General features: G+C 38.7%; 1 protein-coding gene and 1 long non-coding RNA gene across 6 annotated transcripts in view; one reads left to right on the forward strand and one right to left on the reverse strand.

The window, feature by feature from the left end:
• The window catches only part of epha6 (eph receptor A6), a 59,694-nt gene that overhangs the window by 14,343 nt on the left and 20,624 nt on the right, over positions 1–24,727 (forward strand). For 4 of the 5 annotated variants that reach the window (XM_032525283.1, XM_032525355.1, XM_032525423.1 and 1 more), the window contains exons 3-8: positions 8,872–9,000; positions 9,416–9,565; positions 9,668–9,829; positions 9,962–10,190; positions 22,249–22,404; positions 23,382–23,732. In XM_032525283.1, coding sequence (XP_032381174.1) covers positions 8,872–9,000; positions 9,416–9,565; positions 9,668–9,829; positions 9,962–10,190; positions 22,249–22,404; positions 23,382–23,732 — 1,177 coding nt within the window. Of the gene's footprint in view, positions 1–8,871; positions 9,001–9,415; positions 9,566–9,667; positions 9,830–9,961; positions 10,191–21,046; positions 21,150–22,248; positions 22,405–23,381; positions 23,733–24,727 lie in introns of those variants that run through there. The other variant, XM_032525515.1, reaches the window with a different exon arrangement.
• LOC116699320 (uncharacterized) lies at positions 9,123–18,839 on the reverse strand. The gene is made up of 4 exons (XR_004334413.1): positions 18,729–18,839; positions 16,678–16,684; positions 12,590–12,592; positions 9,123–9,136 (listed from the first exon to the last, which is right to left on the reverse strand). It is a non-coding gene; the product is annotated as an uncharacterized LOC116699320 (long non-coding RNA).

The raw sequence follows: 24,727 nt of genomic DNA on the forward strand, positions 1-24,727 counted from the left end.
TCAGAAAATTGTAGGTCATCCATGATTTATATCATTTATGCACTCTTGAAGTTTAGCCAACTGACTGGTTTTGTCCGGCTTGATTGATAGACATAATTGGGTGTCATCCGCGTAACAATGAAAGTTAATTGAGTGTTTCCTAATAATATTGTCTAAAGGAAGCATATATAAGGAGAATAGAATTGGTCCAAGCACTGAGCCTTGTGGAATGCCATGGCTAACTTTAGCGTACTTGGGGGATTTATCGTTAACATTAACAAATTGACATTGATTGGATAAATATAACTTAAACCAACTTAGTGTGATTCCTTTGCTGGCAACTAAATGTTCCAGTCTCTGTAACAAGATGTTATAGTCACTGGTGTCTAATGCAGCACTAAGATCTAGTAAAACAAGTACAGAGAAAAGTCTTTTGTCTGCAGCAATTAGAAAGTCATTAGTAATTTTCACCAGTGCCTTCTCTGTGCTATGATGCTTTCTAAATCCTGACTGAAAGTCCTCAAGTAAACTATTGCTATGTAGAAAATCACATAACTGATTAGCAACTAACTTCTCGAGGATCTTGGAGAGAAAGGGAAGGTTAGACATAAGTCTATAGTTTGCTTAGACCTTCGGGTTGAGAGAGGTTTTTTTTTAGGAGACGTTTTATCACAGCTACTTTAAATGACTGTGGTACATAACCTGTTTATAGAGAAATATTCATATCTAGTAATTGAGTGTTAACCGTGGGTAACACTTCTTTAAGTGGCCTCATTGGCAACACAGTGGCCATTTTACTGCAAAACAAGTATTTTGAACTCTTACTTATGAAGGATCTTGAAGGCAGGGTTTAACATGTAACAGAGTATTTTTACATGTCTGTACTGGTAATTTTTCTTAAATAAAGTATCTGAATTTAAGTGGGTTTATCCTGATTTCTTTGAACGCCCAAGCAGACAGCAGACAGTGATCAGAAACTCGGATAATGTTATTAGCAAGTGATCAGGGTTATGGATAACTGGGTTACTGCAAGTTTTATTATTATTTTACGTTTTCTAGCCTAGAAATGTAGATGCACCCTAGCGGCAGCAAATTTAATTTGCAGCAAGGGTCAGTCTAGCAACTTGCTTGCGAGCTGGAAAAAACAAATTCTGGTACGGCCAATCACATCATGTATAGAGTCACTGGGCGGACTTAACATAAGGACAGCAGAGTTGCAACAGTTCTGCGTGAAATTTTTGAAAATTTGAAAACAAAGAAGATTGTCTTTTGAATTGCCTTTGGCAGTGACACAGGAAGACTTAGAGTTAAGTACTGAAGTTATGTTTAAAAAATATGTATTTGGAGAGTTTTGCCGACCGGATACAACAAAATTTTAATCTATCAACCAGCGTTGCTCTGGTTGGCTGTAAAGCTATCCTATTGCTTGCAGACAACTGTTTATTCCGCCCCTCGGATTGGGCCCTGCCTATGGTGAGTTCCCAGACCCAAACTCTTGATGTGGGTCTGGCTTGTCAGGCTAGATATTTCCACTAGTTTTATGGGATGTTAGTGATTCTAGTGATTCTCCAAATCAACATGAGCTTGACATCATTTGAAGATGTACCACAGCAGATAGCAGGTCCTGCCTTATTACAGATTTTAACATGAGTACTAATTAATTTGTGTTCTGCAAATAAAGAAAATACTTACATAATGTTATTGGTGGCCTGGTGGGATTCTTTTATTTAAATGTCATGTTTTTCATCCTGTATTCCTACTTATCTCAATTTTATTACAAGCAATACACACGTTACCTCAAATAAAATATGTATAACAATTCACAAACACTTTAAGACCATATCTGAAACATAAAGGCAATATAAATCCCCTAATACACAACAACTTTAACTCAATAATCCTTGGTAGTCTCCGCTGTTTTTTATTAAACACACACAACGATGTTTACATTCAATGAACACAGACTGGATCAAGGCTTTAGAGTATCCAGATATTAAATTAATTCAATTGTAGCATATCATTTTCACCGGGCTAAACCTGAAGGGGAAATGCTGTAGATTTCATTCTTACAAATATTTCAGCTGTGACTAAGCAACCACCAACAACAATAATTATTCCATTATGTTATGTCTAATTTGTGTCACAAGGTTTGTGCTTTCCGGCTATTGTTAAAAGTGCAATAAATCCTTGGGAGCAAAACCAATAAATGCTGGGATATTTTCAGGGCCTTTTACCAAGTCTGCACAGGTTTTTGCTATGGAGAGCAACAACACTTTAAATTGTTTAACAATAACACAACGCTACCACCCAGATTCACATTAAACAAATAATTCATCACAACTGCAGAAATAGTAGTTAATACCAAGATGTGTTTGACTTAACTTAATTGACTAACTGGTCTATCATCGAGCATGCCTCGTCAACATTGCGCGGAAGTCTGGGACAGTGCCCAAGGAGTGGCAGATCAGGGTGGAGGTTCTTCTGTTCCAAATGGGGGACCAGAGAGTGTGTGCCAATTACAGGAGTATCACACTTCTAAACCTCCCTGGTAAAGTCTACTCCAAGGTGCTGGAAAGGAGGTTTGACTATCGGCCGAACCTCATATTGAAAAAGATCAATGCGGATTCCGTCCTAGTCATGGAACAACAGACCAGCTCTTCACTTTCACAAAGACCTGGGAGTATGCCTTTCCATCTCCATGTTTTTGTTGATATGGAGAAGGCGTATGACCGGGTCCTTTGGGAGCTACTGCAGTAGTAAAGGGTTAGGTGTCCCTTCTCAGGGCTATCCAATCCCTGTACAAGCAAAGCGATAACTGTGTGCGGGTTCTCAGCAGTAAGTCAGAGATGTAAGCCGAGGAAACACTAATTTTGTAGTATCATTCTCTGAAAAATCCTGTTCTTTAACCTCCATTGACCCTTTTCTTACAGTTCTTCACGTGCCACCACTGGCAGTGTAACTTAAAAACCAGTCCCTCCTAGCCTGGTTAACACCAGACCCTTCTTAGTTGTAACTGAGAGTGGGTCTGTTACATTCACAGCCTGTTTCCAAAGCTGGGCGTCACCAACGGACACTGCTCAAATGCTTCTTGGCGCAATTGGATAGTTCTTCAACCAATCAGACCAACAATCCGGGTGATGTAGCAGCAACAGAAGTATCAACGGGTTGCTGTGCTTTGGTGGCCATCATGTTGAATGTAAAAAAAAAAACTGCTCACTGTCGTTGCACTATCGTCATTGTGTAAAGCCCGCGGCAACGGTTGTGATTGGTAACTCGATCCATGACCATGAGTAGGCAAGGAACAGCAACTGGCTGGGAAGAGCAGTCGTTGTGTGAGGCAACAGTAGAATGTACTTCAGCCAACTTGTGTTGAACTCAGAAATGATTCTAAAGTTACTTTCTCACCTTGCTCTACTTCCAGCAAAGTTCTCAGAGAAAATTAATTCTCCCAAAAAATATTGTTGATGGTGCTAAATTAAATACTTAACGACTTAATTTATTGTTGGCTTTAAAACTGACACATACATTAAATACAACTATTACTATTAATGAAGGTGACGTTTGGTTGAAACTATGTTACTTCACTGCTGAAAAGATATGCTTCTGCTCACGTTAGTAAGCCTGTTGTTTTTGTTGTAAAAGCCATCACTGATTTGGAAGATGATCTCTCTATATGCGATGAAAAAGTTCTACCAAAGCCTCTTTTTTTTTACAACTTTTCACTGACTAACTTCAGTAGCTGTCAAAGATTCCTTTCTCAAATAGACCTTAGGGTGCTGGGAGCCAAAAAAAATCCCCCGTCATAACAAGTAGAGTTAGAAACTCACCACACGTTCCAATGTCTGAACATGTCTGCAAAATGATAAGGCTTTGCAACTGCTTCTGAATGTCTTGGAGAAGGCAAATGTATCTCTGGTAAGTCAGTGAGGGGCTGACTCAAGCTGGCATCATCAATTTTCAAAACAGGATGCAGAACGCTACTTTACCTGAGAATTACAGTAGAAGTCCTCTCTGAAGCCCGGTCCAGACAGGATGTGGAATAAACATATTGCGATTTACATACATAATGTGCACCTGCTCTGTCCAGAATTGAGTACTGGGACAAAAACAGTACACGGAGGACAAATGAGAGAAAACAAATTGTACTGTGTTTCAACAGCATCCAAGTAAAACATTGTGTCTTATTATTTTTCATACTGGGTTCATAATTTGTGTTTAAGCAATCACTGGTTCAAATAAATCAACTATAAAGAAGTAACCTAAATACTGATTATGTAAATTCAATTACAAGCCCAATTTTCAAAAGTACAAATGATAATCAAAACATATCATAATTCTACTGCATTTGAAATACATATGAGTGTTTAATACATGGCAGTAACTTTAAACACTGACACTGTAGGCTGATTAGTAGCCTACATTTCATATGTGCATGTGTTTTACTATGGTGACATGAGATGAAGGAATTTAAAAGGATTTTCTTTTGTAAAATTTGCACAGCACATGCACAGTGTGTTGCAGAGGCTCACAGAGCAGCTGACACACACACCCTCCAAATCTCAAACGCGGCTGCCTCTGCACATCAAACAAGCTGATTGGTTAGATAGAACTTTGTCACAAAACATGTTCAAAACAGAAATAAAAATGGGTTCTCATTTCTACAAGCATAAAAGAATCAGCCAAGCAAAGGTCTCCGAACAACGCAAGTGTACTGTACGCTTGCATACACGCAGTCCACATAATCATTTTCCACTCTTAAGGATGCTACATACGAGAATTATCATTGCAGCCACAAGTACCAAACCTCTCAGCACAGCTCCAACACATTAATAGGGCTGTCATAGGAAACTTGTGGAAACTGTGCAGCTGCTATGTGTCTGTCCACTTCAAGTCTAAAGGGTAAGACTCACATGAAGGGTCATCTCCTAAGCAATAATGAAGTCTTCCATTATTCTCCCACTCTCTCCTCCCACTCTCTCCTCCTCTGTTTGCAGACACCGTACTAATTAATTGCTTTGTTGCAAAGTTTGTAAAAATCCCTTTGGACCTGGAGAAAGCGTACCTGAACCGGCAAAAGTCAATAGGACACTTCATAGCTGTAGGTCTTTTTGTAGTGTGAGTGTAATTTTGTTTATATAACATGTTTTAAGTACTTTTTTGCATTATCCGTAGTTTGCAAAATCTTCAGAAATTCAACACAGGGTCATCCTCCAAACTAAGTCAACAGTGACTTTTTCACGGGCCAGTTTCAGAACACCTGGAATTGCTCTCTCATATCACACTATTAGTGTCAGTCCAATACATTAATTATAGTTTTACACCCTGTAATCAAAACCTGATTTCTATCTGCTACAGTCTGCTAAGCTTGGGGCTAATAGGCAGAGTGATTAGTAGGTGCATATCTGATTGCCTTAGAGACCGTTGGCTGCAGCTCATCTTTCAAACTTTGGGTTTGCATTTGTTTTCTCTGCTCTGAACCATTCCACATCCCAAGAGGGCATTTTAGAACACTAAGGCGCACAGAGTGACAAATTACCATTTTCTCTTGTTTGTATGCATAATGGAGCTGCAATTACTTAATGCTGATATTATGCAAACCAGAAAGCCTGCTTTCTTTAAAGATACTGAGCTTCTGTTTTTGGTCTGTAAGGAGGGCACTGAAATGACCAAATATAGAGTGTATATGGTGAAGAAACTCCTTTCAAGTGTGTAAGTCTTGCTTTAAGGTACAATTCCTTTCTATGACTTCTGAAGCATTTCTACTGCTATCCACTACCAGAACATCTCAGAAATGACAATGCAATGGATAGGCCTTGCAGTCTTACAATCTATCATCTTCTCACTTGAGTGAACACAGAATGCACGTTTGAATGTTAGCCATGCTAGCGGCCCGGCCTCTAGAAATGGCAATGTCGGTCTGTCACTCAGTCAACCACATTGGTCCAATCAGAATATCTTCACAACTATCAGATGTATTTCCAAGATTTTTGTTCACAGTAGTCACACACAAATTAAAGGCGATATAGGGTCCAGGTTAAACAAATATCCAAATTTGCCTTTAACAAAGCACGGGACAGCATTATTGTCTGGCTGAAGTTCCAAATGAAAGAGGTGATTATGATTGATTAATCATTTAGCCCCTGGGTGTCGCATAGAGCTAATTTAGATAGCTTAATTAATATTAGATGAATTGCTTTTGTACGCTCCAGTCAAGGTTAGAGTGTTATTTAGAAATTAATATTTGAGAACACTCTACTTCAGTTGTTTTAATTTCTTCTAGGACTCGTCTCTGTCAGTCATTTACCTTCATTGGGTCTCTCTTTGTGTAACACATTTAAAATATTAATCATTAAGGACTGTGCAGCCACAGCGTGTGTATTAATCTAAAATGAAAAAGTATGCATATCACATTCAGCAGCTTGGACAATTTTCTCCTATTGAACACCCCATTTTGCAGATATGATGGCTACAGAATTACATAATGTAGGTACCAACAGGTGGAGAGTGAAATCAATAAGCAGTCGCAGAGTGCTTTCCATTTAGCTACTTATGCTTTCTCACATCGTCCATGCTCCATTCTGTGGACCTGGAAATGTCTGATAGTCTGCAATCATGGAGGAAACTTCCGTCCTCTGCGTCCTGAAGACTGGGAGAGAGGGTGGCTTCCAAAGAAAGAGTACATCCTATGCGGAAATATTTTACTGAATACACCCCTTCAATGCAAATCTATTTAATAGCTCTGTCCAAATTAAGGATATGGATCCTGTGAAGAAAGCATTTCCAGACCTGACCTGTCCCATTTCAAGGGTTTCTCCAAATGTGGTTGAGATATGTAGTCTTCTTTTGCCCACATTAGGAGGACACGACTCATGTAGTCTTACAGCCCTCAGTGTCCCATAATCAATTGCACACCATCACGTGTTTAATGGAGCGTTAGAGTGATCCTTCAACAACTCAACTCGTAATATCAAGAAAGGTCACATTACTGCATTACTGGATATTTGGAATTTGCTCTCAAATTTATTGGTCTATTTTATGTGATAAAAACATCAAATTAAATACACCAATGAAAAAGGCAAAGCTGTAAATAATGGAGGACAGGCAAACAATCTTATATTTATGCAGCTTGGGAATATTGCTTTACATGTGCTGTTGAGCGCAACTTCTTTCTGTAACTTTAGTGATAAATATGGCCATGGAGATGATGGACTTGTGAATGAGAAAGAAACATATGTACCATTAGGTTTAGCTTCTGTGACCCCATTTTTAAGAGTGATTCGATCACAAATGAACAGCTTAGACCATTTGGCCGCATTCTTTTAGCAGTGTGTATGTGTATGTGTCCTGGGCCTTATTAAAGATGCAGTAGGTAAGACTTATAAAACTAACTTTCTGTCATATTTGCTGAAACCGACCCTATGTTCGGTGGGTGGGGAGTGGGGGGGTTGTGTTGGTGTTTAACTACGTGTCAATTGCTGTTCATGCACACGCATTCATTCTCCTTCGAGGGGGGAGAGGCTTAGGAGAAGCCTTGGGGCTTTAGCGTTTGGGCTTTAGCAGAAAGTGGGGGAGGGACTGAGAAGTTGTCGATGTTCAAATTCTTTGTCTAAATCCTGGATCTTCACAATCCTTTCTACAGCACCTTTAAGGACCGCCCACTTAACTGTGAGTGAAACTCAAACTCAATCAAAGTATATCTCATGCCACAGAAACCACTGAGAGTGAATTGTCTGTTTTGGATTATTATCATACTGTGAGTGATGTGTCATTTCTTTTTCCCGGTGCTGCCTGCTCTTATATCCTCGGCTCTCTGGAGCTCTGTGTCCCGTGGTTGCTTGGAAAAGGCAGCTGCGGGGCACAGAGAGTGAAGGGTGAGCTGGTTTGAAAAAACATTGGTTATATTTATTTTGCTAAAATACTGTAGAGGTGCAGCCAAACAAGCAGTGACTTGCATTGTTCGATCAATGGTTGGTTTAACCTTAGCTTGATTATACCATAAAGTCTAATACAAGGATGATGAGTTCACAAGTTCAAGGGAGTAACAAGTTCTCCCAAGTATCTTTTCCTCTTGTGACATATAATTATGTCCAGCTGCGTAACTTACAGAATCTCAGCTGCCTGCCCATTTGTTGCTACAGGAGTTGCGAGAAAGAAGGTCTGCAATACACGTTAGGCATTGTGAAGCTCTGATCATCCCACCGTTAAAGATAAATGAGAGCGTCTGGCTGATGCAACAGCTTGAAAACACTGGTGAAACTAACCCGATGTCTTTCAAACGTCATGTTTCTATAGAAATTAATTTTCACTATATGCAATAGAAGGTGCACAGGTTGAACACGTTATGAAGCAGCTCTGCAAGCAGATCCTTCTTGGGAGCATGTACTGTAAGCTCCCAACATAGTATCCATATTAACATAGTAGCTACTAATCTGCAGCCTAGTATACTAATATAATACATACAGCCAATCCCAGTCACTCACACCAATCCACAAATTACTGTTGTCTTAAAGGGTCAGTTCACCCAAATGATTGCCATCTAGTAATGCCAGTAGGACAGTACATGTCAAACAGAAACAGTTTTAGAAAATTCACCAGAAAATTAAACAGTTTAGAAAATTTTGCATAGGATAGATGTCATAACCTTTCTACAAATGTCTGTAGGTTAAAACTACTTGTGTTCTGCTAACAAATAAAAGATTTAATTAAATTCATAATCATTTCTGAATTCACTTCATCTGTTTGTAGGTCTTTTTCTTGACGTAAGTGGTAGAGCCAAAGACAATTTTTTGAATTGTAGGCAATAGCGTAACTGACTAAATACTCTGCTTGCTATATGGCAATTGTTATTTACAAACCCATCCATACAGTATTTTTCTTCTTATATTTTTACAGTGGGACGCTATCACAGAGATGGATGAGCAGAACAGACCTATTCACACCTTCCAGGTTTGCCACGTAATGGAGCCAAACCAGAACAACTGGCTAAGGTCTGGATGGATTCAGCGGCAGGCTGCACAGAGGGTCTGGATCACATCACAACACTTCCTCAGACACACTGTACCAGAAATTTGAATTAAATGAAGTAGTCTTGAAGTAGGGCCTGGTTGCGATGTTGCCAAGGTTGGGAAAGTGTCTAATAACCTGGAGGAAACAAAATCTTCTACATGAAAAAAATGGCAGGCAGATGTAGTATCAAAAAAAAACATGACTTCACTCATTCAGACGCACAAGACACACACAGTAACACAACACAGAGAAAGTGTGACCTCATTCTCTGCTCAGGACGCCATTACTCCGCAATAGTTTTACATAACAAATAGTTATTTGCTGCCACATTAATGTTCTGAAAATCGAGGACAGCCCCTTTAACACCCCTGCATTTGTAATGTCTAATGAGCTTGTGATAATTTCATTATTTATCTATATTTTAACTCAGGTATATGTGGAGCTGCGTTTCACACTGAGAGACTGCAACTCCATTCCTTGGGTGTCTGGTACCTGTAAGGAAACCTTCAACCTCTTTTACCTGCAGACAGTAGAACCGCTCTCAGAAGGGGCCCGGTTTAGGCCTTCTGACTATGCCAAGGTTGGTCATCTAAGCGGTATCACGAAAAAGGGTTCTGTGTAACACTTCTGGTCATATTCAGTAACAGTGAACTGTGCTAACAAGTGCATTTTGGCTTTAAAGGTGGATACCATAGCGGCAGATGAGAGTTTTACACAGACAGATCTTGGAGATCGTGTTCTTCGTCTCAATACCGAGGTCAGAGAGGTGGGACCGGTGACACAGAACGGCTTCTACTTGGCCTTCCAGGATGTGGGAGCTTGTATTGCTCTCGTGTCTGTCAAGGTCAGTGAACAGAGGTGGTGCGACTTATGTTTGCGTGAATTACAGCCATGGACTTGTATTTTATCTTGTAATTATGTTCCTTTCAAAAGACTGGCAGTAATTCAACTTCCTTGTTTTCCCCTTTCACACAAGGTGTTCTACAAACGCTGCCCATCGACTTTAAGGAACCTGGCAGCATTTCCTAACACTGTTCCACATATGGACTCATCCTCTCTGGTTGAAGTAAGGGGTGCATGTGTGGAGAATGCTGAAGAGAGGGACACACCCAAATTGTACTGTGGGGCTGATGGAGACTGGCTGGTACCACTGGGACGCTGTGTCTGTAGTATTGGCCATGAGGAGATGGATGGCTACTGTCAGGGTAAGAAGTGTTTTTGCATACTTATTTTAAAGCACAACACTAACTATCAGTATTCTAAAGCTGAAGATACAGTGAAAGAATCAAATGATAAGAAATAAATGGGGAGAAGGGAAAGGAAGAGAAGGCAGTGCATTATATAAACATATCTCTAGGGCCTCCCCAGTCATCTGCTGGAGTTTGAATTTACAGAACTGCTATTCCCTCCTCTCAGTCTAAGACCCTGCATCCTTGTCTGATCCTCTCCATCAACAAATATCTTCATCTCTTCACAGCTCCACGTCCCCCTCCTCATCCTCTCTTTTCTCTTGTCCACTTTTTTATGCTTCACTTACACCCCCATCCTTTTTTTCCTCTGTGTCCCTATGTCATTTGCTCTCTTTTCATTCTTCCCCCTGAATTCTTACTTGCTATCTCTCATTACCATCCTCCTCTGCTACAAGATCCTGAAGATGTGAATCAGAAGATATCAGTGTATGTCACCAAGGATTTCACAAAATCATGAGAAACTTTAGTTTCTAACAATTATTTGGTTCAAATGGGAAAGTAATTTCTTATAATCTCAAGCTGTTTTGGGGTTGTTGCCTTGAAAAATGTCATGCTGTGGTAGATAAATGTACCCATTCACCCACACAACATTTACATAAACGGTCTCAAATCTAATAACTTTCATAAATACCACAAAGCTTCTGTAAAAGGCTTTTTGTGGACGCCTCCTGTCAAATTAGTTGTATCAGCATTACCTAAATATGGCCTGTTGTCAGCAAAACAGATTAAGAAAAAGTTAAAGAAACTGTTGGGTTGTTCCAGATAGTATTTGGCCTGGTTTCTCAATTAGACAGTGCAGACAGACTGCGGGCTAGTTGGCTAATTGCCTTCATTTGTTAGTTTCACAGCTAATTTAGCTGGCACCTTGTCTTTTTTAAAACTCTCCCAAACCTCTCTTTCATTTACGAAGCTCAGACTCACTGTTGTAATTAAGGCAGGTGCTAAATGGAGCCACACTACATGATTACAGTTGAAGTGCATCTTGTGTTACTTGCTAAATTTCGCAGACTTACAGAAGTCTCAGCTAGTTGGGGTGAAATTCATGAAGTATGAAGTACTGTGGTGATTTGGTTACTTAGAGAGAACTCCAACAGTCATTAATACAGATATGTAGGACAGGCTGTTATATCTCCATTATTTGCTCTGTGGGTGTACATTTACTTTTTATCTTCTTCTATTTTCTCTGCTTCTTATTTATCCTTTCTCTCTCCCTCTCTCTCTCAATCATCTCAAAGATGTATTCAAACAACACAGAAGCCTGTCAGGAGAGATTATTGATGAGGCTGCAATTTAGGAGCCACACGTTCTCAGTGTCCCTCGTATATGTCCTACATCTATATTCTCCCTGTTCAATAGCAATGCACGTGGCTTTTAAAGGTAATAGGAGATGACTCTGATTGGTTTATTGCATGCTACGCCCAAAACACACATATGATTTAATGAAGACACTAAGTACAACCTTTTTAAACCATGCGCCCGGTGCACGCACCCTTTTTTGCGCTGTCAAACTAGCAAAAGTGGATTTGGACATGCCCTAAATGCACCTGCTTCATGCTCTTCACACCGTGCGCTTGGATCATTAAAATAGGGCCCTATGTTTGTTTGTCTATTTATTCAGTCATACACACTCCATGTTGAGAGAGATTTTATATATATATATATATATATATATATATATATATATATATATATATATATATATTTATATACACATAGAAAGACAATATATAACACAAGCTCACCAAACAACATAAAAAACAAACAAACCCCAAAGACTTCAGCTATCCATCTTTTGTTCCATTCAGTTCTGTGTTAGTCTGACTGCTGCAGGATGGGCTGCTGGGTTTGTTCTGCACTGGACGTATGTAAGATTGTTACTGCTTCATAGCAGTCTGTTTGTATTTGCTGCCCTTGTCTGTGTAATCATGAAGTAGATGCTGTGCGCGTGTCACCACTATGACCAGCTGAATGGCTGCCTGCTCTCTTCTGCTCTGAAGAGTTGGGAGTTATGGTGGTGGGGTACAGCCTCTGGAGAAAATCTTGTTGTTCTTCAAAATAACAAACCAAAGTTGTCAGACACCTCGAGTTGACAGTAGATGTTTAATGTATTCTTTATATTGCATTATTTTAATATATATTGTGAAATTATATTTCCTTAAAAATCTATTTAGAAACCGCATGGATTAAATAACCAGGAAGGTATGTCTGTTTTCAGCGAATCCAGCTTCCAAATTGAGGTATTTAATCACATTGATGTGAAAAAAACTAATATCTAACATATCAGGTTTGTCAAGATTTACACTACCGTTCAAAAGTTTGGGGTCACATTGAAATGTCCTTATTTTTGAAGGAACGCACTGTACTTTTCAATGAAGATAACTTTAAACTAGTCTTAACTTTGAAGAAATACACCTATACATTGTAATGTGGTAAATGACTATTCTGCTGCAAAGTCTAGTTTTTGGTGCAATATCACATAGGTGTAAGAGGCCCATTTCCAGCAACTATCACTCCAGTGTTCCAATGGTACCATGTGTTTGTCATTGGCTCAGAAGGCTAATTGAGATTAGAAAACCCTTGTGCAATCATGTTCACACATCTGAAAACAGTTTAGGTCTTTACAGAAGCTACAAAACTGACCTTCCTTTGAGCAGATTGAGTTTCTGGAGCGTCACATTTGTGGGGTCAATTAAACGCTCCAAATGGCCAGAAAAAGAGAACTTCATCTGAAACTCAGCTATTCTTGTCCTTAGAATGAAGGCTATTCCATGCGAGACATTGCTAAGAAATTGAAGATTTCCTACAACGGTGGGTACTACTCCCTTCAGAGGACAGCACACAAACAGGCTCTAACCAGAGTAGAAAAAGAAGTGGGAGACGCGTTGCACAACTGAGCAAGAAGATAAGACATAGAGTCTCTAGTTTGAGAAACAGACGCCTCACAGGTCCCCAAATGGCATCTTCATTAAATAGTACCCAAACACCAGTGTCAACATCTACAGTGAAGAGGGGTGCGCGGGATTCTGGGCTTCAGGGCAGAGTGGCAAAGAAAAGCCCTATCTGAGACTGGCCAATAAAAGAAAAGATTAAGATGGGCAAAAGAACACAGACATTGGACAGAGGAAGACTGGAAAAAAGTGTTGTGGACGGATGAATCTAAGTTTGAGTGTTTGGATCCCAAAGAAGAAAGTTTGTGAGAAGCAGAACAAATGAAAAGAGGGGAAGAATGCCTGACGCCATCTGTTAAGCATGGTGGAGGTAATATGATGGTCTGGATCTGGTCGGGATGGAGGATTCTTTGACGAAAGCAAAGTTTGATGTAAAAAAAATCTTATTTCAAATACAAATCATTATTTCTAACCTTGTCAATGTCTTGACTCTATTTTCTATTCATTTCACAACGTATGGTGGTGAATAAGTGTGACTTTTCAGGAAAACACAAAATTGTTTGGGTGACCCCAAACTTTTGAACGGCAGTGTTCAATATTGCTATAAACCAGTATTGATCTTAAATTTGCAACACACTGCACATACAGCCAGAGATAATAAAAGGACAGCTATCTCGGTAGAAACGATATGGCAAAATCTCTGACAGTTGACAGATCTACGTCGTCTCACATCATCCTGCTGCCCAACTGGCAGAACTGACTTCAGGGACATTAATAAGACTAACACAACAAGCTTATTTTTGTTTGTGCTGCATTCATGTGGTATTAGAATAAAAAACGGGTTCCAATGCGTTTAGTTCAGAATTAATCACAAACTACAAGCAACTCCAGAAAAATGTGAACAATCACAATAATTATGTAATACAGTGTTCACATCATCACTTATGCACAGGCAATGGCTACACTGGTATTAAGATGAATTGAAGAGACTGCATACAAGGGTTGTGATACAAATGTGTACATAATTACCAATGTAATTGTTGTAGCCAGTTACTAGAATATAGACCCTATAATGCTACTAAACTTCCGCACTTACTGTATGTACAATGCCAGCAAAATACAAGTTATAAAACCTAAAAAGAGGCCTACAGTGTATTTTCCCTTTTGACAGAGCTAGACTCACAGTTTCCCCTTGTGTCAAGTCTTTGTGTCTGCTAAACATTTCTCAGAGTTATCTCCGCACTGCATCTCACAATCTCTAAAAGAAAACAAGTATATTTCCCAAAATGGCTGTTCCTTTAAGATTCACTCTACTCTGAAACACTGTTGGAGCATCCTGGGTAAAGGAGGAGGAAATCAAAGGAAAAGTAAAGGAATCCAGAGATACTGCTATGCTATTGTTTTGCTGTACAGGAGCTAAAGTACAGTGGGGCTCAGAAATGCCAGGTAACGTCTATCGAGTTTGATGTGCTGTGCAATTCTCAAATGGCATCTTCAAACTCATTAACATTAGGTTAGAAGAGATTATCAATAATAATGCATTATGGTCTTGCATTGAATGATTTATGGCTTTAATGAATTACGGCCCATCCTTTTTTCCTATCAATAATTTCCATAGGTCTTGCAAAGCTTGTGCTGTGATGAAGACATGCACTTTGCAAGTAGTTGCAGGAAGTTTAGGCATGAACTTGCGGTGACTTCTGCTTTCTCCTCAGTTTCATTTTGGAACACTGCTTCAAAGGGTGCTGTGATCAAAGCTGTCTGAGAGGCAGCATGGGGAAAGAGCAAAAGAGGGGGAGAGTGAGCGTGCGTGAGAGAGAGAGAGTGAGAGAGAGAGAGAGAATAGGGAAAACCCCAATGCTTCCAAATATAAGCAGAGCTCTGCGCTAACACGTCCATCTTTCCCTCCCAGCTGCCTTAACAAAGGCATCAGCGCTTATCAAACCCTGCTTTCCACCCCGATAGCATTCTGCCAGACTGTTTTGACATCTCAATCGAGTGCTTTATACCATTCGTTTCATTCAGTGTCAGCCACAAGAGGATTACTCAGAGATAGGCTGGTTATATCATGACCTAGATAAGGCAACATCATAGTGCTAATGCTATTTGTTCCACATCCTTTCGTCACACCATCATATTCAGGAGGAGACAGTGGCCAAAGCCAGTAGAGATGTCTTTTTCAATTTTATTTGAATCAGAATAAATATGCAGACATGACCAAAAACCCACTAGTAAGCTAAGTGATTAAATTCAGTAGCTGGCAAATCTTTCATATTTTGAATATTTTGGTTTTAACAAAACCTTCTGAATGATAGGTTTTTCTGCTAAGACCTCCGGTACTATTCATTAAGTTGATACGATCACAGATTTATAGCAAGAAGACAAATTAACAGCAATTTTCAGAATCACTCAAGTGTTTTTTTCCCTCACGATCCATCCATGTCAAGAGTTCTCCAATCGACAAGCATTAGCTTGTCACTGATGACCTCTGCTGTCTCAAGACATGGGATTGATCAGGCAGGAAAAGTACAAACTTCTGACCTTGAATTTAGGTAAAGTGGACTAGGAAAATATGATTAAATCAATACATTCTCTTAGTTGTATTCAAGCCCCTCTTCGGTCCATTAAGGACTGTACATTCTGGCCTTTAACGCAGCTCAGAAAGACTAGAGCATCACTCATTCTCTGTGAACTTTACATCTGCATATCAAAGCTGAGAGCAGAGAGTAAACATAGTCTCTGGCTCCATCTGTTTCTGACAACAGAAAGCCAAGAGAAAACGTCCAACTACACACCCAAACAACTCAAAATCTCTTTGTTGGTACGTCATTCCTTTCCTGCAAATGTGCAGTTGATGAACTTCCTTTGATCTACACTCCAATTAAAAGCATCCTTAGATTCTGGTCTTGACCTAAAGCTAAAGTTTAATCGCTGCAATGTGTTTTAAAAACAAGTCTTTTTAATGCTGCTCTGATCAATATATCCATGGGTCAAATTGTCGTGGAATTCAAAGGGGATCACTTGCAATGACGCTCCCACAGACAACAACCCCCCCCCCAAATCTGCAGTTCCTCTCAGCTCTACAGAGCTGTACAGTATCTTCCGGCACATTGTTTTTGTTTTCCAGACTGCAACTCCACTGTTCTGATTCACATACTGCCCTTATCAGCGATGTTTTCAGCAGGCAGGCAGCTATTTTAAGCAAAAACACTCTAGAAACCCACTAAACACTACAACCACCACTCAGACAAAGTTAGAAACTATTGGTAAACACAGTGGAGCATTTAGCAGCTAAAAAGTCAAATACTTCCCTTAGTAGTTGGTGGAGACCAATACAGAGCTACAAAGTAAGTGCATTTTGGTTACAAACTCGACTCCAAACAAATGCTACCATAGCTCTGTATCTGCTGCGTGTAAATTTTATAATTTCAGAATCTTGTGTGCAGCTTGTTGCGCTACCCAGAGGTGGCTAAAAAATGTATGAATTCAGGTTTAGGTAAAAAGAGTTTGATTTTATTCACTCGTTCTGTTAGGGACTAGAATGTTACAATCACTGCTAAACTGGATTAAACATTATCAAAAGAGAAACTATGCAAATTCAAGCAAAAATGCTAAACATTTAACCTACTGCTTTCTACTTCTCAATTGTAAGGATTTGCTCATTTTCATAGTAGATTGAATATCTTTTGGTTTTGGACTGTTGGATGAATAAAACAACCATAATTGGCAATAACTGGTGAAAACATACTGTGTCTGCATTTTTGCTGTATGTTTCCTGGGTACAGTAATATTTGCTCCGAGGGGAATGTGCATTTTGTGCCAATATTGTTTGTTTCATGAAAAAGAATGTGTTCCAAGATAAAAAAAAAAAAAGAAAAAAGCCAAAACAACTGATAGTGTACAAATTGGATCTCATTATGTGTCTGTGTGTGCATATATGTGTAGGGGATGTTTTCAAAATTTTGATAGGAATAGGTGGTATGAGTATTGTAATTGCTTTTTGGTGGTGATCTTCCCAGCAAATCCCAGAGCAGGGAGCAGCTGGAAATTCAAATGAATCTGTTTGTTGCCTTTGGCAGGAGCTCAGCAGAGGAGGAAAGTAATATCCAAGTGACTGAGGTGCCTCAAAAATTGGAAGCTGGGTGACAAATTACTCTACCCATTAGAGCTAAGCAGAAATGCGATATTGGCGAGGATTTCTGTCTCCTTGTCAATCTTTTGTCTCGCCCCTTTTACATATCGTTATACTCAATTCTGTCCACCTGTGCACCATGCAGATTATTTTTTCCTTGCATCTCTCTCCTTGCATTTTTCCTTTTCACTCATCTTTACCTTGCACGTCATCTTTTATTTTCTCTCTCTTTAAAAACCACTGACCAATGCTAAAGAAAAATACTGTAATGACCTTTGATCGCTGTGTTTCGAGGAAATACAGCTAACTAACAAACAAGATCATAACATATAGAAAGCAAATTGACAATTAGTCAACTAACTGATTAGTTATACAAAAGAAATGAATTGACAATGACTTTGATTATCCAATAATCGTTAAGTGGTGTGCTCAAGCTAAATATCAAATATTTGCTGGTTTTAGCTTCTCATATTTGCTGATTTTCTCTTTTTTACATAATTTTATATTGAATATGTTTGAGTTTTGGGCTGTTTGCTGGACAAGATAGTGGTCACAGTGAGTGAAAATGTGATCTGAGATGCACGTTGCAAAATGTGTTCATAAATTGTTCATTAGCTCTGTATGAAATTCTAAATGACATTCCAAGTGAATGGTCTCACAGGAGTAAAACAGATCCAAAGACTGAAATAGAACTGTCTCTTTGAGAGAAAGGGCACAATAGCCTAGAATGTAATGGTAAGGACCTGTAGTGTCGCTACTAGTTAGTTTATATCTTCAACGTTCCACTTCCGGGATTGCTCAGGTGACGCAGGAAATTTCACCGGATGCATGTATTTTCGTGAGAATCTGGTAAAGACAGAGTAGCTACTAGTGCACCCCCAGTGTTAAAAGAAATCCTAGAGGAAACACTGTCATTGCATTATAAATGACGTTATTGTTCTCTAGCCCATGCTTGTTGAATGCTAACAGTTCCACAATGAAGTTTTACTTCTTCCTACTCCTTTTCGCACATGTAATAGAGGGATGTTAAAGAAGGATACTTTGTTTGTTATGTTTCTCTCCAATTTTTTTGTTTTATTATTTCTTTTTATTATTATTTTTATTTTTATACACTTTCTCTTGCATGTTCGAAATAAAGATATCAATCAATCAATCAATCAATGATTTACGGTCATTTTAATAAACGTTATTGATCTTTTCAAGTGCTGTTAAAGTTCTTCACATCATTATTTTTTTATAAAACATATCTCGTTTGCAGTTATAGTAGGTTTAGAAACTTAAAAATAACAACTATTCTATCTCAAACTCTATGACATACAGTACGTGTCAAACTCAATGACTCTTGTAGAGCTTCATGTCAGAAAAAGCAAAAAATTTACAAAAAGATGACAAATCTCCGATAAAGCCACAAAAAAGTCAGAACAAAAACGAGGAAAAAGCTACCAAAATGTTTTAAAAAGTGACATGCAGTACAAACAAGTAACAAAAGCTTGTCAATAAACTCTACTTTTTTGGCCCTTGGTGTGATTCTTTTTCCAGTGTGGCCCTTAATGAAAATGAGTTGACACCTCTGCTCTATGACAAAGCCTTGTAGAAATTAGGGTACTTAAAAATGTATGCGGTCACACAAATTACAGATAGAAACTACTGTCTCTCCGTTAAATTAATTATTGCAATTTGATTTGATAGTTTTTTTTAAGCAATTGCCTCCACTTTCAGTATGAACTTTAATTAATCCACAGTATGGCACTGTTCATGGTGTACAATGTAAATTAAGATCTAAAATAACAACTTACTTAAATCTTTGTCGTTATTTGATAACCACTAATACAAAACAATTTGTATAGGGGCAAGTAAAAATTGACTTTGGACAAGTAGAATTCTTTTCTACTTGACTGACCGGGCAGGTGAAAAAATACCTTAATATTAAACCCTGCCGTCAGTGTCTTCTTTCCTGAATCAGCAGCTGTAGCAACAACATATGCTAGCGGACTATTGTCCAAGTCTGCAAAACACACATAAACATTGGCCACTGCCATTGGTGAATGATATCTTATTTGGCGAAAGGCCTATGGCAGTCAGCGAGTTAATAGTTTAATTAATAGTAATAATAGCTGAATGAACAACTGAAACGTTGATGGTATAACTGGAAACTATACCCTTAATGCGTTTTGAGCCTCGGGAAGACTCACATAACAACAATCTATAGCCTCAAGTGGTCTTATTCATATTCAACCAGTACTCTCCTACAGTAGTAACATGTCGATACTAAAGATACTGCATCAGTTAGTCTGCATAATAATCTTAGGGATTTAGTGTATCTACAGCTAGTGAACTTATTAAATTTGAAGGTCCATTACTGCATGAATAAAAGTACAGGAGCAATTTAATTCAATTTACTTTATTCCACCAGGATAATCCACTCCGTAACAATAGTCTTTTACAAGGAGTTGTGGGTAGAGTACTGGATTCTGGCTAGCAGCTGGACCTCATTCATGCCAGACAATATGAAACATATTACTGTACAATAAAAAGGGATAATATAAACAAAATGATTATAGTAGCAGCGCTTCTCAATAAAGGCAATAAAGCATCAGACAATAACACACTTTTGTAATATGGTCTGTCGCTGATGATGTGAGAAAGAAAAGAAAGAAATATGGCTCCCTACTTATGTAATTGTGGGGAAAATATTAAAAGGCTGAAATTATTAAATCCTTCTGGCTGGCTGCCTTGGAGTCTTAATTGAATTTCCAAATGAGTTACCTTTTTCTCTATCATTGCATAGTTTGTCTTATAGCTGGCATATTTATTTGATAACTTTGAAATTAATATCCCACCCACACTTCTCATACAAATCAATCTGCAATAAAATTATCCAGAGATTTTTTAATCACACCTTTATTTTTCTCTGCTGAGATAAGTCTGGGGAAAAGGAGACAATCTGCAATGTTTTTGCCATCTTCTGATAAGCGTTAGGCTGAAGAGAGAAGGAGAGGACAGCAGGAAGAGAAATGGGAAAAGGAAAAATATTGGAAGAAAGATGGGTGGGGGAATCGAGAAAAGGTGAGAACTGTGGCAGAGCAAAATAGTTAGAGAAAAATTTGGAAAGATAAGGAAAGGAGTTGGTTGAATTGATGGAAAAAAATAAATGGAAAGGTAAAACGAGAGAGAACTGGAGGAAGTAATGAGGTAGGAAATGTAAGGACGGAAAACTAAAGAATACTTAGGTCAGCAGAATAGACCAGGCAAGTGGATGGAGGTTTTAGACTGAAAGACAGCTATAATTATATTTTTATAATACATTATTTGTATTTTAATAGCTATTTTTTTTAACCTGGCAGACAAACAACACAAACTGTTATCTGTCTGTATTCAAGGAAATCTGGGAGTGGGAACTTTATTGAAAGTTTTTTTTTTTTCTTTATTAAACCTGCTGATTAAAACAAATGTGCTCCAAAGTATTTTCCATAGCTTAATTTATACAGTATATCCACACACCCCAAAATTTCATATCAGAACTTTTTAACATTTTACTTTTAAAGATTTAACTCTGTATTTGTCTACAGTGTAAGACAACAACAAATATATATTATGTATCTTGTTCCATCATTACATTGGCGCTGTATAAGGGATATTACATGCCACACAAGATGCTGTTCTTTAATTCATATATGTTGTACATTATTTTATGTTTTTTAATTAATTCTGTAATCTCTAGAAATTATAATGTGTACAATATAAAATAGAAACAAATACTTGAGATAAGATGCCTCGGTCCTAGCCGCGTCACTTTATCGTCGTGCCAATAATGACGTTAAATCAAATCTTCTGGTGTAACATCACCATCTGTAAATCCAGAGGAAAATCATGGTCCCCAGAGGATGAGTTTTGGTAATGCATTAGTCATTTAGCCAGAATTCCAAATTTTAACTCACTATATTTTACACTTTTATTTTATTTTAGACTTGATACTTTGGTAAACAGTGAAGGCCGACTAACTTTCAGCGTCGTCAGCTAGCTAGCTAACTAGCTCAGGATTATAGGTTTCTATGCTAATGTTAGCTAGCTAGCTAATGAGCTAATTTAAAGACAGTTGAAACCCTAGCTAACCATGAGATTAACCCTAGTTTACCCGCGACACGTAAACATGGGTAAATATATCTTCAACTAACGTTAACGTAACCTCCAAACTTGTTTTTTGTTGAATGCGGTTTCCCCTAGCAAAATAGCTGTCTAGCTAGCTAGCTACATTCGACAAACACCCGGATTTACCTAACTAATTCAGAGTCCGAAAGTGTTGGAATCGGCGGCTGAAGCGAGGACGGACCTTCAGTAGTGTTTCGTACGGTCACTGCGGCTGGCCGTTGGTGGTCACGCCCGACCCCGAATGTCTTTTTGCAACAAATGAAGATATTGATATTGTGATTTGGCAATTTATGAAGGCACAAGTCGTTGAGCTAGTAAAGAAAGGAAAACGGCAGCAATTAAATGTATGGTTATTTATCTCCTGTGGTGACTTTTTTTCAATGAGTGATAGTCGAAAGTATTTGATTCATAATTTCTTAGGTAGCTAACGTTTCTAAAATTCTTGTTGACTTTTGGATCTTAACAAAAAAAAACATTAACATCTGCTATTCTGTTTACTTAATATAATGATAGGCTACCTCAAGAAAATGTGGTGCTTCCACGTCTGCCAGCACCTATGAGCTGTTTGTATGTGTTTTTTTTAAATATGTGTGTGTTGTGGGAGAAAATGGATATTACAGGTGTGTGCCCTATGTTAAACTGGGCAATCGACAGCACCATAAGCATGTGGCTTGGTAGCTAATATATGACAGTGATCCATAGTACCTCTAAAATAAGGTCAGACCACAGGTGAGGAGAGCAGCTGGAAATTTAATTAAATGTATGTGTGCTGATGGAAATACAATTGCATGAAGAACATTAACCTTGTGTAACTGGCTTCTTTCTCCCCTCTCCCTTTCTCCAGCTTGTAAGCCTGGCTTCTTCAAGGCATATGCAGGGAACACTATATGCTCCAAGTGTCCTCCACATAGTTCCAGCCATGACCAGGCCGCCACCATCTGCCACTGTGACAAAGGCTTCTACAGAGCTATCAAGGACTCCTCCACCATGGCTTGTACAAGTGAGTAGAGCAGTTGCAAAAGACTAACTGCCTTGTTTAGCTGCGACATTCATAGTTTCTGTTCGCATGTCTGTCATTTATTTTTGTCCGTTCTATCTTTACCCCATCCATCTGTTTTTTGTTTTTTGCAATACGATTGAGCTAAATTTAGGTATGTGCCAGTATTACTTTACTTTACATTTACTATAACGTTGAAAAAAAACATCTATTATGAAGTACTGCATTCATAGCATGAGAAATGATGACGTAGCATCCATGAAATTGACAAGTTGCACACCGGAATGAAACACGTATGGCACTCATAACAAAAAAAAAAACATAAAAACGTACCACTACAAACAGATATACAAAGGCACACTTCATTTCTGATCACTCTGCCAAACCAGACATTGTACAGTTTTAAATCTGTTTACAATCCAGGAAATTGACACGGCTGTTAGAATAAAATATTGCAGAATAAGTTGAAACCCAACCACCCACCTACACACACAGTACCTAAACACATACACACACACACACACACACACACATACACATACACTACATATACAAATTTTACTCACTTGTTGCTAAAGGGCCATTTAATTCACAGATTTTGGTGTACATGTGCCCACTTTAGCTTCATCTTCAAGGTCAGATGACTGGTGTATTAGCTGTCATACTTAATACTGATACTTGCATACAAACATGCATTTTTGCACAGTAGTATAACACAAGTAAGATCTTATTGCTGCTCATTTCATCATTTTTTTAGTAAACCGTAGACACTCATAGTGGCTCTCCCAAGAGGTCTACAGTCTGAAATGGCACCAGTGATGATAGATTATTTTGTCTACTCTGGAATTCAATCAAACAACAATCAAAGCCCTCTATATGTGTTATGCTATATTTGTACAAGCATTTTTCCTTTAAAATACCTGACAAAAATATTAGTGAGTTATCAATGAGTAATCTCAATACCTTTACTGTCTCTTCAGGGACTCCGTCAGCTCCCAGGAACCTGGTCTCATTGATCAATGACACAGCTCTGTTCTTGCAGTGGATGCCTCCTAGTGACACAGGTGGCAGGAAGGACATCACTTATAACATCCTGTGTCAGCGCTGTGATGGAAAAGACGGAGACAGTGGTGTGACACAGTGTGAACCATGTGAGCCAGACCTGCGGTTCATCCCAAGGCCACTTGGTCTGACTGGTACCTCTGTGGCAATACTAGATTTTGCAATGCACACCACTTACACCTTCCACGTGGAGGCTGCGAATGGCGTCTCTGGGCTTGGGGTGTCTGCACGCTCGCTGGCAAATGTTACTGTCAACACACACCAAGCTGGTGAGTTGCAAAGCTCTGTTTGATTTACTGTCTGCCGCTCTAATTGTGGTAATGATGACAATTATATGTGCCTCCAACAAAATTGTATGATTGAGTTGTATGGATGTTCTTGATTTGGAAAATAATTACTATGAATTACTAATTTCATGAGTGCTTGAACAGATAGTGGATTAATTCCTCGATCCATCGGCAGACAATTGCAAACATTTTAGATTGTTGATTATTTGGTTAAGTTGTTTATTTAGCAAAAATGACGAACGTATGCTTGTTCTACTGTAGCTTCTCAGATGTGAAATTTTTATGTTTCTCATTACTGTAATTAGAGAACTTTGGGTTTAATACCGTTACTAAGACAAAAAAAAAGCAAATCAGAGACTTCACATTGGGTTCCACGGCCTATTTTCTGATTATGGTATTACTTTAAAAAAAATATTTGAAAGATAAATGTTTCATGCAGCCATGAATTTCATAATTACAGAAATCAATTTTAAAACATTTTGCAGGGCTGAAATAGAACACGGTAAGCAACAAAATATTGCCACACATTTATCATTTTAATCCTGCTGGCATGGGCAAAATGGCCATCTGGAACGGTGGGAATTTTCCCAGTGGACCATTCAGCCTGTGGGATGGCAGGGAGCCAAGCAAAACCGAAAAATTGTTTGCAAACTAGCAGATTACAAAAAGTACTACTGCCGGGGCGGCCAATAGCTCACCTGGTAGAGTGTGTGCTTCATGTTGGCTCAGCCCTTGCCAGTGGCCCGGATTCTAATCCGATCCGAGGCTCTTTGCTGCATGCATGCTGTCATCTCCCCTCTCTCTCTCCCCCGTTTCATGTCTTAAAAACAATAAAGAAAAAACCCAGCGCTAATAAAAAGTATATACTTTTTTTATATCTTTTAATTTTTTATGAGCATTGGGTTTTTTCTAAACTTTTGGCCTGTGCTGTGTGTGTGTGTGTGTGTGTGTGTGTGTGTGTGTGTGTGTGTGTGTGT

Source organism: Etheostoma spectabile, chromosome 1, assembly GCF_008692095.1.
Source record: "Etheostoma spectabile isolate EspeVRDwgs_2016 chromosome 1, UIUC_Espe_1.0, whole genome shotgun sequence".
Lineage (NCBI taxonomy): Eukaryota > Metazoa > Chordata > Actinopteri > Perciformes > Percidae > Etheostoma > Etheostoma spectabile.